At 52.9% G+C, this 16,262-nt stretch overlaps 1 protein-coding gene across 1 annotated transcript; it reads right to left on the reverse strand.

The window, feature by feature from the left end:
• Positions 1 to 477: 477 nt before the first annotated feature.
• On the reverse strand, positions 478 to 11,749 carry SCNN1B (sodium channel epithelial 1 subunit beta). The gene is made up of 13 exons (XM_072349307.1): positions 11,640 to 11,749; positions 8,502 to 8,820; positions 7,396 to 7,711; positions 6,922 to 7,115; positions 6,005 to 6,108; positions 5,410 to 5,573; positions 5,032 to 5,139; positions 3,212 to 3,329; positions 2,861 to 2,936; positions 2,618 to 2,675; positions 2,227 to 2,288; positions 1,078 to 1,153; positions 478 to 1,001 (listed from the first exon to the last, which is right to left on the reverse strand). Exons 2-13 carry the CDS (start codon positions 8,810 to 8,812, stop codon positions 585 to 587), a joined length of 2,004 nt encoding a protein of 667 aa, XP_072205408.1. The 5' UTR covers positions 8,813 to 8,820; positions 11,640 to 11,749; the 3' UTR covers positions 478 to 584.
• Positions 11,750 to 16,262: the final 4,513 nt, after the last annotated feature.

Here is a 16,262-nt window from a genome sequence, read left to right on the forward strand (position 1 = left end):
GTCTGGAGTATTTATCTCTGACACACATTAACTGGCATGCCCACCTGCAGGCAGCATTAACAGTTCCTGAGCAGCAAACCCAGACTACAAACAGAGCGTGCGAGGCCTCCAAGCAGCAGAGGGATGTTCTTTCCACTCTGTTTACATTAGCGTCATTTAGACGTGGAAATACCATGACCTCAAGCCAAAAGCAGCTTAGATCCTGGGGTCCCAGTTCAGCTTTCAGTGCAGACCCCTTGGAGCACTGGGCATGCTGTCCCCGGCCAGTGGGCTGTAGCAATGGCTGCCTGCACTGCCAGCCAGCACTGCCTCCTTGGCCCCAGCATCTTCCAGCTCTGCTGCTCCCAGGAGCTCAGCACCCACTGAGCCGGAGCTGCGCACAACCATGTTGTGTTGTAGAGAAGTAGGAACCCACTGCTGTGTACCAGCACCAATGCATACCAGCTCCATGCACTAAAGCCAGAGCACGACGCTGACTGAAATTTACTGCGGGATTTATTAGATAGAGCTTCTTCAGTGTGTGTTTGAGGGGAGGGGAGGAGGTGAGGGCTGCCGGCTCCCTGATTTGGATGGAGCTCTGGTGCTCACTCAGCCCAAACCGAGGCATCCCCACGGTGGTTGGTCGCAGGATGCTGCTCTTCGCCCTCCGTGTCGCTGTCTGTGCCCGGGTTGTGCAGTGCCTGCACGCGCAGTGAGTCGTAGTTGGGTGGGGGGGTGCCGGGCTCAGGGGGCAGTGCCTCTCCCTGCGTCGCAGCGCTGGTCTCCTCGTGCTGGAAGCCCAGGTTGGTGTGAGCCTCCACCAGCTCTGACACTGTCGGTGGCCTGTCTGGGTACCGTGCCTGCGCACGCTTCTGCTTCAGACCCTTGCACCAGCTGATAATGTTGATTACGGTGATCCACAGTGAGTCGATGATGATTTCCCCGAACTCGATGAGGCACAGCACGGAGCCCCCCATCCAGAACCCAAACTGACCTCCTAGGCTCGACAGCAACCACACGATCTGCAGGTAGGAGCAGGGAGGAGGTGTGATTAAGGCCGAGCTCATGGCACCGCACCAGCACCATGTGGACACTCACCGTGGTGGCAGCTGACTCCGAGATCGTCCGGTAGTTGTACTCCTGGAAGTAAATGTTCAGCTTGATGATGCCATTCCTGTAACACACAAAGTGTGAGCTCTAAGCAAACCTGCACTGCAGGTGACCCACGCGTGCATCTCATCTGCACGTGGGGATGGGCTGCTCCAAGCCATACTGTAACTGCTTGCAATGCAAACCTCTGCCTGGTGCAGGGAAAGGTTAAGAAGTGCTCCTGGCTGTGAAGCACGTGCTGGGGGACAGAAACAGTTCTGCTCCTGAGCAAACACATGTGCACCCAGAGCCTTCTGTGGGGCTGTCTGATTGGGTTTTCCCCACCTGCCTTAATCAGTGCAGAGCTCCTGCTCAGTTCTGGCTGCTTGTGCTCTGGGGGTACGGAATAAACTGGTGGCCTGAGTTCCAGCTAATCGCTGCTCACTGTCTGCCCTGCACTCAGTGGGTTGCAGCACACACACAGCATGTGGGAGCCTGGGTGGTGCTGGTGGGTGTTTGCTCACCGTGCACAAGTTCAGCATCTCTTTGTTTCGCTCTGTTTTGTTTTCAAGGCCCGGCATGAGGGCAGGACTGGGTTAGGGCTTTGTACCACCCCAGAGGGCTGTGTTGCAATGTGTGGTTTAATGCGAGGCCTCCACAAGAACTGACTTGTCAGGCAGGCTAAGCAGTGAGTGCTGTAGGAGCTGTCTGTGCTCCCACATCTGGCCATTCCTTTCCTCCCCATAATTCAGGGCTTTGGTTATCAGTGAATAACTCATCAGTGCAGCCCCATCCTTCTGCTGTTGGCACAGCCTACATGGGTATAAAGGACCGAATGCAGCCATCCAGGAGCTGAACCCCAGCAGCTCAGCGCTTCAGGCTGCTGCATGCAACCAATTGGGTATGTGTGGTTAACTTTCCTTTTGCTTTAACTGCACGTTTGGGTCTGTGTCTGGCCCAGCTTGTTCTGATGGGGAGCAGAGCAAGTGCATGAAGTGCAGCAGAGGATCGCTTTATGTATCTTCCAGGCAAGCGCGTGCCGCAGCTTGTTCTCCCGTCTGCATTAGCGCGTGTGCTCTGGCTGGTGGCCAAGGCTCATGTAAATCTAATGTTAACAGGCGCAGGAGAGAAGATAAAGTGGTTGTTCCTTTCACTTACCTGTCCAGAGTCACATTTGTTGACATATCCCTCTCATAAGACAAAATATGGAAAATCCAGTCCTAGGAAAACAGAACTCGTTCAGAGCCAAGGAGCAGCATTCTGGCTAAGCACTTGCCGGGGCAGGAGCCCAGCTAAGGAGGAAACCTGTCCTGAATAGTCCTGTTCTAATGCAGCTCTGTTGCATTAACAGCACGAGGAAGGGTTGCGCAAGGCGGTGCCACCGTAGCGTTTCACCCCTGGTGCCAGGCTCTGTTTGCTGGCTGAACGTGTGTAATTGAGCACCGAGGCTCTGGCTACCTGAACATTAGCTCTAAAAATACAGAGTGATTCACGTGGTTACCAACAGGTGGTTATTAATGGCTGCTTCAAAACAAGAAATCGGAGTTACCTCGGAAGCCTCAGAGGGCCAATCTGCCATGGAGATGGTCATCTTGTACTGCGTGTCACTGGAAAGAGGAAAGGAGAACGTGAGTACCGGGCTTCTCCTGTTGGGAGTCACTGGGACTTCAGTGCTGTTCAGACAGCAGCCCCACGTGGGCTTCTGCAATTCTAAAGAGGTGAGAACTGATGGGAGATGAAATGCAGGATTCCCTCCACCTTTACAGCTGCCAGAAGTGGTTTAAGCACTTACTTGCACGTTTCCTTACAAGAGTCAATGCAAATTTGTCTGTGTCTTATGCTGGATCTCAGTGACGAATAGCAATACGCTGTTTGGTGAGAAGAAGAAGTCACAGCATTGGTTTAGATAAGAACCCCACTTCCTGGATTGTGTTAATTTCCCTTACTCAGTATTTCAATATGAGCACGCTGCATGAGTTTGCTTTCTTCCCTCTAAGAGAAACTCGGAGCGGGGCAAGGGCTGCAGTGCCAGCAAAAGCAGTTCAGCTGCAGGACTTGCAGCAGCAGTGAGGCACCGTCTGATCCCTCCCTCCTTACTCCCGTGCCCTGGGACCTGTGTGGTTGACTTTGTTCATGTCCTTACCCCAACCAGGGTTATCTTCGTTATTGCAGTAAGTTACCCCTTCTGGTAAAGGAAACATGTAGTGACCACAGCCACAGGTTTCCGTCATGTGGTTCTGGAAACAGGAGCGCAGGCAAGCCTGGAAAAAGGGAACAGGGAGCTGCTTACAAAGGGAATGTACTTTCCTGTGTTGCTCTGAGAATTGCCCTGCTCCGGGCACACTTCTTACTGTGGTTCTCCTGCACAGAGCAGAATGCTCTGGGGCTGTGTGTGGTTAGAGGCCAGCACTGCTGTGGGGCTCTGCTGCTGCTGTGGGGCTGTGCTGCAGACCCTCACAGGCAGTGCTGCAACTGTCATCCAGTGGGGAATGCCCCGGGAGGATGAGGTGGGTGAATTAGCCAGCATGTTTATAGTTGCTCTGCAATCATGCTTTTCCTTACGGTGCATTTTTACTACTACTCTGGATTTTAGAACATGCTGTAGTGGCAAGTTAAATGGAGGTAATTGTCCTTGCAGGTATAGAAGGAGCTAGTTATCGTAGGGTTTTGTGGCAGTGATATAGAGATTCCAAAACGGAATAAAAATGCCCTATTTTATCCACGGACACACGCGTTGTCTCCAGGCTTCCCATCACATGCTGACAAAGGGCTGGTCTTCACTTTAAAGCCAAGGCTTTAGGAATATTTTGACATAAAGAGCAGGTTTTAGAACTTGGAATGATCTCATCTGGGCATCTGCTTCTCTCCTTGAAGGGGGAGAGCAGCTGCAGCTCTGCCAGGATGCCATCCGGGGTTGCAGTGCTGTCAGCTCAGCGAGGTGTGACGTTAATCAGCAGAGATCCGAGTGGGATTTGTCATGAAACAATGCACAAAGCAATAACAAAGTCTATGAGAAGGTAATTGAATTGAAGAGCTTTGGCGAGGCAGGGCAAGTGGAGAGCGTCTGCGTGGTAAGAAATGTGTGTAGAGTTTGCTATGAAAAAGGTTTTGCTGAGGGGTCTCAGAAGGGACATGATGATGTGGGCATGGGAGCATGTTGAGTATTTAGCAACTTCTAAGTAATAATGCAATCATTTCAGGTATTTACTTAAACGTTATACAAGCGTCTTAGAAGAAAAGGTGAAGTGATCCACTTGTTGGAATTACATAAAGGCAGAAATCATATATATAACCTTGCTAACCAAAGCCATTCAACCCATCTGAGATGTATCCCTCAGCCATCTGTAAGTAACCCCAAAATGGATTTGATGTTTTCCTTATTGCAGGGTCTCACCCTCAGACCTGCTTCTCCCTCCTGTTACAGCCTGTTACAAATTAACCAGCGCTCCGTGTTTGCACTGTTTTTATTAGGGAGTCAAGGTTTACAAACACTCAACTTTCTCATCCCAATTTTAAAGCGAAGAAAAGACAAAGCTCTGTCTTCACATCCCGCACAAAACAAGTGGCCTTCTCAGCGTGAAAAGGGACTTATTTCTCTTGAGGAGGATTAAGAGGAGGAGGGAGCAATCCCTGCAGCGTTCATCACAGCTGGGATAAACCCTATTCCTTGCTGTGTGAGCTGCATAGCAGTGAGAAAGGAGGTTGTCTGCCAAAGCAGCGGTACTAACCTCTTGATGTAAGTTTTAATAATTGTGTTATTAGGTTTATATGCAACACAGCATCATTTCCATCAGATTGTTTCCAAACCTGGGGCTACTGCATGCTCAGACTCGAGTTCTGAATTACTGCGCTTCCTTTTGCTGTTGTTGCTGAGCCTGTGGGAACCTGGCATGCCTGGCACAAATTGTAACTGCTCTGAGGATTTGCCCTAAAAGCCGTGTTTGATTTACAGTCCCGTTTTACCTGTATGGAATAGGAAGTATTGTATTCGCTGTAGAGGTTCTTTACTGGGACGTCAGACCCGTTCATGGTGCAGTCGCTGTAGGGATAGCCCATCCGCTCCAGCTCATCCTGGAGGAAAACCCAAACAGCAAAGCTCTGAGCTATGCCAGCACACACAGGAGGAGCTATGCTTTCCAGGGCTCCCGTAAGGCTTTGATAAAGCACTTTGCCAGGACAGTTACATAAAAGTCTCCATAAACCGTTCCAGCCCACAGCTAGTGTGTGCCTTGACTCTTTTGGTTTGAGCCAGTTCAGCCAAGACTTAAAACAAACTTGGTTGCGGTCCCATCAGATAACATTATTCTCAGACAATCTGCTCTAGAGGAATGCCACACATACCACTAACACACCGATGGAGGTTTCTGTCCCAGCCATTGCATAGATGCCCTGATCCTTAAGGAACGGGAAGCTCTTCTGTTGGTGCAGCATTAGCCGTGCCCCGGCGGCAGACGACAGGTATGGGATGTAGTCCTGCTGGCTGATGTCCAGAATTAACTTCAGCCCTGTGACAGCAGGCAAAATAATCAGAACAGGAAACTGGAGCCTTTGGTTAAAAAGTACTATGAGCATCTTTTCCTCTCCCTGTGCACAGGAATCTCCATCCCTTGAGGGGAGACCCTGCATCTGTCTGTCGCATTGCCCTTACGTGTGCTTAAATACACTTGATGGCAAATGCACAGAATGGAAGCATCCCGCTGAATGTTCAGCCATTCCCTCATGCTTTGGCTGGCCAGATGTTACACTTCTGCTAGCTGCAGTCACACCAATTGTATCTATGCAGTCAAGTTCCCTGCTGGGCTTATCCCCTCTGGAAAAGTGACTCCCTGCTATAGTGTTCTAGAGAAACAGACATCATAGATCTGTTACTGGTAACAGAAGTTCCCAGCACTTCTGTTCCTTTAACTCCTCCTGCTTCAGTGGAGCTTTCTCTTACCAAACTCGGCTCCTGGGTTGGAAGAATTCAAAGCCTCTTTGTCCATGCCCCAGTTAAAGATGTAGCAGTTACCGTGGTCTGGGTGATAGATTTGGGTGAAATTCCTGGAAGAATCATACGCGTCAAACTGTGACTCAGGGAGAACTGAAAGGTTATAGGATACTGCATCTGGTGAGGCTGGATTTGGGCAGCTGGGTCTGGGATTCGCTTTAAATTGCTTCATTTGTTCAACACTTGCATAGAAATTTCAGCTGACTTAATTTCAATCAGTCTGCTGTTGAAAAGAAGAAAAGCCAGGTACTGGCATGGGCTGAAGTGCAGCTGGTGAGGATAACGATTTGTTGTAATGGAAAGGAATACTTTGTCATGCAGATGAGACCAAAAAATACTGGCTTGCTCTGAGCTCTGGTAACAGGCTTCAGCTGGTGTTACACCTCACTCTTGGACAATAGTTCTCTGTTGTTCTCTGTGCAGAGGTGGCATTGCTGGCAGGGCCGCCTGCAGCCTGGGCTGCTGCTGTGCACCCATGTTTATCAAAACTGTGCGTAAATTTGGCATTCACAAGAAACAGAGATGGATAAAATGCATCTCTCAGAGCCTTGTGTAAAAAGAGAGTGAAATTGAGGGCTGTGCTTTGTGCCTGGCAGCTGATTATTGCTAAATACCTCAGGGAGCCCTCATGGGTGTTGGTAAGTCACAAGCCAAACAGCCCACCCAAAACTAAAACTCAAACCAATGCTATCCTCTAATACTGTTTCAGCCAGGATCATGTCCAGAAAGCCTCTGGGAACTGCCATTAGACTTAAGGACCAGTGGAGATCTTTCCATTAACTGAGATACAAAAAGGCTGTCATGCCTTTAGCGTCCCACACCATCCCCGTGTGCCAGGAAGGGCAGGATGCTCAGCATCCACCTACTTGTAGTTGCAGGGTTCGGCCCCATAGAGACACGCCAGGATCATGTCTTCTGCCTGGTAACCCATCCTAATCCTCTCCTGCAGCGGCACTTTGGACAGGATGCTGGTGGACTGCAGGATGTACCACTCGGTCACCGCCTGCGCCGCGCTGGTGAAGTTCCTGTAGGTGCAGTTGTTGGAGCCCTGGTGGCTGCACTGGAGACACACACGGTCAGGTCTCCCCATTCCCCCCAGGGCACACCCTGCTCCACGCCACCCCATCCACTGTCCTCATGAGAGCAATCAGCACGGCCAGGGGAGAGCTGTGCAAGCAGCGGTCTCAGCTGGGTGTGCTCAGCAGCCACTTCCCTGGGACATTTCTCTGCTGGACAGGTGCTCCATTGGCCCCAGAAGTTACCAACCCGTGCTTACAGCGATCGTCACGTAGGGGCTTAGAAATACTTTTAGCTATAGGCTTTCAGCAGCACCCCCTTACCAGCTTCACTGCCAGTTTGTACTTCTTCTCTTCAGTCGTCACGTTGCTGGGGGCAGGAGGAGCAGCAGTCTGGTTCCCCGCGGCGCTCTGGTTGGTCTCAAAGATCTCCACGATGACCGGGTTGTCCTTGTCCTGCTCATCAATGAGCACCAGCGGGATCTGGTTCCAGAGCTCCAGGTCCAGCCCGTCGGTGGCGTTGCTGCTATTCAGCAGCAGGGGTGAGATGGGGTCCCCGTGTGTGGGCTGCAGGATCCTCTCCAGCGCCGCCTCGATGAGCTTGTCCAGCTCCTTCAGCAGGGGCCTCACCTCCGAGTACCTGCAGGGACACGTGGGGAGGGTAGCAAAGCACGGCAGCCCCCACACTAGGACCACCCTGTGCTGCAGATGTGCTGCACAGCAGCAGGATGCACTGGCAGCCGGAGGCACAGGGACCCTGTGCTGCCAAATCTGTTGCGTTCACACAGAACTGCGTGGCTCTATTGCAGTGATTTGCTGTAGTTTACACAAAACACTTCTTGCAAGGAGAGAGGAAAAACCAACTGATTCCCGTGTGTCAGTTGGGAGCATCTTGCCTTGCATGACTCTATTGCATGGGTATAAATTTGAATTGACTCTACCAAAGATCTGTTGCTCCTTTGAAATCACAGCTGAATTATATTACTGTAGCTCAGGGCAGATACTGCTGTTTAACTAGCTGTTAATGGCTGAGTGTGTGTGATAAGAGAGACGTTCATGGCGAGGAAAAAGAAAGAAAGGGATTGTGGGGAGAGATCACGAGACCGATTTGGATTGTGACAAGTAAGTTGAACTTCAAGTTTTTTTTTCTGAGCCAGGGAAAGTTTACAAGGAGGCAATAACCATTATTAGATTAACTGATACGGTAATGAGAACAGACAAACCCGCAGGTACACAAACCCTTCCCTGGATCCGAGCCAATTGTTTTTATATTGTGCTCGTTTGTTTGCTTTTCTGTGCCTCTCCGTGAGCCAAAGAACCCTTCTCACTGATGCTCCTAATGTCGTATCTGAGCCACGAACAGACCCACGGATCTTCGGCCGGCAACACAACTGAGTGCGCTAATGTGGGGTGAGCTGGAGGAAGCTTACTTGAAAGGGTTGGCATTGCAGACTGTGACTGCTGGGAACTTCATGGTCTTAAAGCCAATAGAGAGTGATGAGGTGACGTTGTAGGAAAGGTAGGTGTTGATGAGGATTCCCCACTGCCAGAAGACCAAGGAGGCGAAGAGCAGCGTTAGGAAGAACCACATTACTTTCTTCTTCGGCCCCTCCTTGATGATGCGCTTAGGGCCGTGCGTGTTGGTGTTGTCACAGTACCAGACCAGCAGCTCCTTGTAGGTGTAGCCAGGGCCCTTCTGGAGGCGGTGCAGGGCCTGGACAAAATATTTCTTCAGATTCATCCTGTTGTCTGCAAGTGGAAAAATGAGGTCAGAGCAGCTGCTGGGAAACACGGGGCTTGCATTGCTGTGTGCTGACATGGCTGTGGGTCACAGCCTGGGGGGATGTGGGGCAGCCCATGGGAGCTGGTCACAAGCTGCAGTGGGACTGGGCTTGGTGCTCAGCTCCCATGGGGCTCAATGGAGATTTTCTTAAATGGATGAGGAGAAAGTATTCAGGAATACCAGAGCAGTGGTTGGGGGGGGGGGGGTCGGGTGGAGGGAAGAGGATGTAGAAAGGGCAGACTCTTTCCCAGGACCAAGAATGCTGCTCAGTATGTGCTGCCTGCCACAAGAAGAACAATAGATGTGTTTTGTTTTTTTTTTTTTCCACCAAATTCCTTTGTCTTTAAGATAATATCGGTATGTTTCAACCGCTCATGTGAGGGATGCTGCATATTTTACATTCATATTGTGAGTAAATAGAACATTTTGTGCTGCTGTTTTTGAGGGGAGAATCTGTGTTACTAAATCTTAATATCCTGGGGCAGGATTTCAAAACAGTCAGCTACCTGGAGGATTCCTCAGCCTTCCGCTGTGGGAGAACAGAACCAGAGATCAGTGCTGAGCCCATCACAGCACCCTGTGCTAATGCAGTTCTATCTCCATTGAGGCACAACCTGCGGCACAAGGCTCAGAACAAATGCTGCGCTTTTGTATCTGAATGAAGTCCCTTGTTCAGTTCTATGGGAGTCATACACACGTTTAGTCTCCATCTTGAGTTAATTTCTGTTTAACTGCTGAATCTGACTGTGCTGTTCCTGGCTACTGACAGCAATGGGAAGCGCTGTGATAGCAAAGGCAAAGCAGCTTCACATGGGGTTTAAGGAGGGTTTAAGGATCAGGAGCCTCCCAGTTTGCTTCATCTGCTCAGCAGCCATTCAAACACTGCACTGAAGAATGGCACCGTCACTTTTAAAGTTATGTTCATAGAATCATAACGTGGCTCGGGAGGGACCTCAGGGATCATCCATTTCCAACCCACAGGAAGGGTTGCCACCTCATAAAGCAGGCAGCAGGTGCCCATCCATGGCCTTATGCACCTGCAGGAATGGGGCACAGCTCTCTGGACAGCCTGTCTGCCCTCTGAGTGAAAAACTCCCCCTGCCATCTGATCTCAGAGGGCACTGCCACTGCCCTCACCTCCCTATGGCCACAATCCCAGCACCATCCCAATGAAACTCCTTCACCTCAGCAGTGAGATCAGGCTCCCACGTTACGAAATGACAGTGCTGGCTGCGTTTCGCTCGCTCCAGGCTCTTCCCAGGGCAGTCACCATTTACAGGAAATAAAGACATCAGCAAAACTCAGCACACTGCTGGAAACTGTAGGGTGATACTGGGGCTGTAAAATCACCCCAGCAGCGCCCAGCCCTGATACTGCAATTACTGCACACTTTCTCTGCTGAGGCATACTGCAGTCACCGCTCTCTGCTCACACACTGTGTTCTCCAGGGCTGGAGTAGCAGCAGCTGGCATCAAGGAGCTGGCCGTGTCCTCCTGGGGAGGGCAGTGATGCTCTCCAATGGTGCTTTTGCAGCTCACAGAAAAGGCTTTACCCCATTATAAGTTCACAGGATGGCAGTTAGCAGGAAAGTGGAGTGGCACCACGTCACTGCCAATGGAGCCCCCGAGCCCAGGGTACAGCATGCCCAGTGGGGTTGGTTCTGCCCTGCTTTCTGCCTCTGCAACAAGGCAGCAACCACCAGCTCATGCCCGCTATATGCCTCCCAGCCTTTGCTGAGTGTGTGCAGTGCTGAGGAAGCACCAAGCAGAGGTGCAAAGCACCACCTGGCTCCCTGCAGTGGGTTAAGTGCCCCCATCTATCTCACCTCTCTCTGCCCCTCTGCTTTCACAGCATCACCGTCTCCAGGGGCAGGGAGAACCCCAACTCCTCGCACGGCAGCACAGCCACATTGCTGAGAGTCAGCTCCGCTGCCGGGGCACTGAGCAACGCGGATCCCATGCTGAGGTCCAGAGCCCCCGGCAGCTGCCCCCAGGCCCAGAACCGGAGCGTCCCCAAAGGCAGCGGACAGAGGAGCGCTCAGAGAGAGCTGCGGTCTACTTCCATGCCTCTTATCGGTGAGATTAAGGTATGAAAGCCGTGTGTAAACAGACGGTAAATCAGTACGGCTGCGCCCAGCAGCGCAGCGCATCCAGCGCGCCGCTGGCACCGGGAGCTCCGCTGCTGCCAGAGCGTGTCGGGGCCGGTGGATGAGTGTCAGCCCCGAGGGACTCCGTGACTGAGCGAGCGTTTCTCATCACACAACGAATGTCAACAAAGAACTACGCTTAAATATTTTTTTTCTCCTACTGCGAGCAACGCTACACCTGCCGGGATGGGAACTTTAGCCTTAGCTGTGAGAGGCAGAACAGCACAGACTAAACGTTACAGTTCGGGCGGTTCACAGGTGCCCGGAGCTCCACACCGCTCGGCTCCGAACACCAGCAGAACGCTCTTGGCCTTTCCTATCCCCTCTGGTCACCCCCAAGTAATATCTCACGAACGCTTTAGCAGCCGACGTTGGGGGACTGGCGGCCCCGCACAGCGCTCCTTGCCCGGCTCCGCACGGCTCTGCCCGGCTCTCCGAGCACTGCGGGGCAGCCCCGCAGGAACAACCACGGCCCCCACCCCCCTCCCCGGCTCCCACCGGGGATCCGCCGAACCGCCGCCTCCTCCGCGCCCCGCGGGACGGAGCCCGGAGCCCGGAGGGTGGGCAAGAAGCGGTCGGGATGATACGCCGCCCGCAGCCGGCCCCGCGCTGCCCATCCCCGCCGCCCCCTGCCCGTACCTGCTCCGTCGCGCTGAGCCCCGAAGCCACCGGGCCCCGCGGCGCCCCGCCCTTCCTCCCGCCCCGTGTCCCGCACAGCATCCGGAGCCGCCCAGCGCCGCCGCCCGCGCTCCTCCCGGGGCTGCTCCCCGCGTTCCGGCCCCGTGCCCTGCGCCTCCTCCGCTGCAGGCGCCTCCCGCCGCGTGTTTCCCAACGGGAGAGCGGCGGAGCCCCATTGGAAGGAGGCCCACACCGGGGCCGGGTGTGCTGCGCTGTTAGCGTGCCGTGCCCGTAGTGCCGGGGGGCTTTGGCACCGCGCTGTACCGCACAGCGCAGACGGTTCCGAACGGCTCGATGAGATCGGTTATGGCTTATTATTATTATTATTATTATTATTTCTTTTTTTCCCCTCACTTTTTTGTTCCGGAGCCCCCCTGGCAGCTGTGTTTAGCAGCAGGACGATGCTGGGCACGCTTTCCCGAGGGTGTTTTGTACACCGCCGCCTTCACGTGCGGACTATGGAGTGTGTTGATGCTTAAACAGAAGGCAGCGGTTGCCATCTCCTGCCCGGGACGAGGGACCTCCGCCTCGCTGACGCGATAGCAAAGCCGCAGTGCCGCGGTGTGGGGATAACGCCCGGCGCATCCCGATCAGGGAATGGGAATGAGGCCCATAGAGCCATAAATCACCGCTCAGCGTTGTAAAAACACAGTCGCTCCTTGTTAGGAAAAGTAACCATGGCCCCGTGTTGGATCAGAACTCGGTCAGACCTTCTCGAGTGTGCCCACGTTTGGTTGTTTGGGAACAAAAGGGATTTTTATTTCTAAATTGCACAAGCGAACCTCCCGCCGTGAGGTCAGACGTGGAATGCAGGATCGTATTTAAGCAGTGTTTTCAGGTGAAGCCAGCACGAACAGGTTTGGTGGTGAACACCAGCACTCACCCGGCCTATAACCTCTGTCCTGTCAAAATAATTGCCCTTCTATTGCTGCTGATCTCCCTGCAGAACAATGTCTGCTAGCAGCGCTGGCAGCCCTGATGGTTCCGTGGTTTGAACACAGCCAGTGATGGAGGTGACCTTGAGTTTTGCTCGGCCTGCTGTCGTGTCCCCCACTTGCTTCTTGAGAGAGTTTATTTCATAAGCAGAAACCTGCTGCTAAAAACACAGCTGGGAGGCAGGCGGCGGTACCCCCACACCACACCATTGTGCTCCCACTCTGCACAGGAGGGCATGCAGCGCTGCTGGTGTCTGCTAAACACAGCTGGGAAATGGGATCTGGGGACAGTCCGTGCTGAAAGTATCAGCTGGCCTTGGTTGTGCCTGGGAAGGTGAAAATGTTGTAATGATGAAGGTGGAAAAAGGCTCCTGGATGAGGTAGGGATGAAGAAATGCAGAGCTGCTTGTGCCAGAGCTTGGCCTGGAGCACCTGGGATAGTTCCACATGAATGGAATCCCCCAAAGCTGCGGCCCCACTGGTGGGACCCATCTCAGCCATCGACATGGCACACGTGTCTGTAACTGCCTCCATCACCCATGTCATGCTGTGCTGCTCCTGGATGAGCACTGCCATGCATAAGGAGTAAGTGCAACTCCATGGGGATTCACTGTTGAGCCCACGGTGCCCATAGTGCCACCTCTGAGGCCATTGGGACAGGGTCACAGTGCTGCACCCTGGTGACACTGATCTCCCACTGTGACCTCTGGCAAGGGGATGGGAAAGCACCCAGAGAGTCCTTCAGGTGCTGTGGTTTGTTACAGTGCATTTGTGGCCCCAGGCTGCCCTCACCCCACAGCTTTGCACAGAGCTGCTGGTTCACAACACAGGGGCTGCTTGGTGCCAGTGGACAGGAGCTGCGGGGTGCTGTGCAGCACTGCTCACTTCAGCAGTGGTCACTTCTATCCAGACACCTGATGTCCCTATGGGACTAAGGAGGCAGTTCTGCCTGCACTGCCCTGACCTGCGTGTCCTGTGTTGCCCATGGAAATGGCATTCCCTGTTCCTATACGTGGTGCAAAGAGGCTAATTCAGCACTTTAATCGCTTGTTTTATCTGGTGCCCTTTCAGAAACGCCATTACTAAACAAAATAATACAGCGAGTAATTTAGTTTCAGCCCGTAAAGTTGCAGTCAAAAGACACTGAGCATCCAACCTGCCGAGCTGTTACACGGGCAATCACAGCATATAAAACCTTTTAACTAATCTCTGTTTGCGTTACAAAGATCAGGCAGTAAAATGGAGCCCGGTGAGGTTTACAGCCGGATCGCTGCCCGCGGGGCTGCCGGGCCATCCCAATGCACTGTGTTGTGTGACACCGAGGGGCAGGCAGGGGGCAATGGGGGTGGGGAGGTGATGGGATGGGGCAGAGAGGCGATGGGGAGACGGAGTGATGGGGTGATAAGGTGATGGGGTGATGGGATCACTGCCAGGGCTGCTGGGGTGTGGTTTCCATGCGCACTCTTTCCATGCACAGCCCTTGATTTGGGGGAGCTTTAACCACATTGTTTGATTCAGAGAGTGAGAGGGGGGGGCAAACCTTATTTCAGCTGCAGACTGACCAGTGAATGAACCTCAACCCACAGCTGCGCACATCTTTGTGCCTTAAAACGGCCAGCACTCAGACGAGGGTTTGTCACAGGCGGAGATGTGCTCAGTGACGTGGTGGGGAATTAGCTGCACCGATTTGCTCTTTCTGCCATAAAATTTTAGCAGAAAAAATTAACTTGGTGGCGACTGTGCGGCGCTGCTGAGGCACAGCCCATAATACATCAGTGCTATAGAGGGGGAGTGCTGTGGAGGGCCCCAGGGCAGTGCTTTATGGTCCTTTCCCATGCTCTGGGGATAATATGTAAAATATTTTGTGACCAATGAACTTTTATAACGAGAAGGAGACGGAGGGATGATTGCTCGCCGCAATTACCTCAAGGAACTCGTTGTACCTTTCAGGATTGATTATGTAAACTTGGGTGAGAAGGTCTTAAAATATAACAGAGGAAGAACTGTAGCAATATTGCCCTATGAAAACACTGTGATTCATGGTGACTCTGAGCCTCAGCGGGCTTTAGCCGTGCTTCACAGCGATTGCATCTTCTGCAGGGACCGCAGTGTGCTTTTAGTTTCAGATGAGTTAATGCAGTGAATGCGGATGTTTTTCCATCTCAAGGAGCATACCTGGAAAAAAAAACGAGGAGAAAGAGCCAGAGGAATGGTCATGACTCAGGATGCTGCATGGGGATGAGCTTGGACAGCCGGCTGGAAAACCCAGGTCTGATTTGGAGTTCACAGATTGACTGGAGAGAACCAACACTCAGACTGTGATGCAGGAGAGGACGGAATGCCTGAACACGCCATCCGTGGACCTGGAGCTGGGCTGGTTTCATGTTTGCAGCTCCAGCTGTGTTGCAACCAGGCTGGGAGCAGAGCGAGTCCCGGCTCAGCTCTGAACTGAAGCGTGATCTCAGCGTGAGCCAGGGGAAGCGCCGCATTAGCAAGGAACTCGCCGCGCTGCATTCCCCGGTGCTCCGCGCACGGCACAGCACAGTGCCGGCCTCAACTGTGCCCATGCTGTGGTGCCCTGAGTGCCGGGTGGGACAGAGCACGTCTGTGTCTGTGTCCCACGTCTGCATCCATGTCCTGTATCTATGTCCCTGTGTCAGTGTCCATGTCCACATCCATGTCCCCCATCCCATGTCTCTTATCCCATATTCATGCCTGTATCCATGTCCCCTATCCCATGTCTGGTGTCCCATGTCCCCTGTCCCATATCCATGCTCATATCCATATCCCCTGCCTATTGCTGTGGTCCGGCTGCCCTCCTCCTGTGCTTACTGTGCTGCGTGCCAGTATCCCTGCTCTTAACCAAGGGTTTTCCAGGGCTCAGTTGCAGTGCCCTGCAGGCAGTGGGGTAATGGGCCTGTGCTCCATATAAGTCAAAGCACCAGGCCAGGTGGGATGAGACCCTGGGCAGTCTAGTCTAGTATTAAATGGGGAGGTTGGTGGCCCTGTCTGTGGCGGGGGGTTGGAGATTCATGATCCTTGAGGTCCCTTCCAACCCAGGCCATTCTGTGGTTCTGTGATTCTGCCTTATCTGCTCTGGCACCATTTCATTACACTTTTCTGGGTCAGGATGAGTAAGTTCATGCCCTGAAAAAATGGAAGGTGAACAAGAAAGGCAAAGCACATCTGTCTGTGCTGTGTCACAGGTGGGGGCTGAGCCCCAAGGCCTTCCCATAGGCACGTGCCAGAGATGCCTTTCCCCAGCCCCGGCCATTTACATTAATGAGGCATTCAACCCTCAAACCTGTTTGTGGCCCACTGCCATGTCACTGCATGGAAGGGGACTCTCAGGTACCATCCACCCCATCGATGCTGCACAGCCAGGTTGGTAGCACCCCCGGCAATGCAGAGGTCCCTTGGATGTAAGGAAGAAGCTGTTCACACTGAGGGCAGTGAGGCAGCAGCACAGGGTGGTGGAGCTGGGTGGCTCCCCCATAGCCTCTCCTATGGGGTTCATTTCCCCATTGCTGTGAATGGGGCAGGTCCAGGTGTGAGGAGCACTTGGGGCTGGTTTAATTGAGGGGATTGTGGGAGGGGGGGGGGAGGTGGAGGAAAAAATAAAGAAAAAAACAGGTAGGAAGCATTTATT

The sequence above is a fragment of the Excalfactoria chinensis genome, chromosome 14 (genome assembly GCF_039878825.1).
Source record: "Excalfactoria chinensis isolate bCotChi1 chromosome 14, bCotChi1.hap2, whole genome shotgun sequence".
NCBI classification, from domain to species: Eukaryota; Metazoa; Chordata; class Aves; order Galliformes; family Phasianidae; genus Excalfactoria; species Excalfactoria chinensis.

Excerpts from the sequence above, each read along its gene's own strand:
- SCNN1B (XM_072349307.1), bottom strand. The coding sequence starts at position 8,812 with ATGAATCTGAAGAAATATTTTGTCCAGGCCCTGCACCGCCTCCAGAAG. Across the intron at positions 6,109-6,921 it reads GCCGAACCCTGCAACTACAA|GAATTTCACCCAAATCTATC; the intron begins GTAGGTGGATGC and ends TGATTCTTCCAG. Across the intron at positions 2,676-2,860 it reads TCTTGTAAGGAAACGTGCAA|TGACACGCAGTACAAGATGA; the intron begins GTAAGTGCTTAA and ends TCCTCTTTCCAG.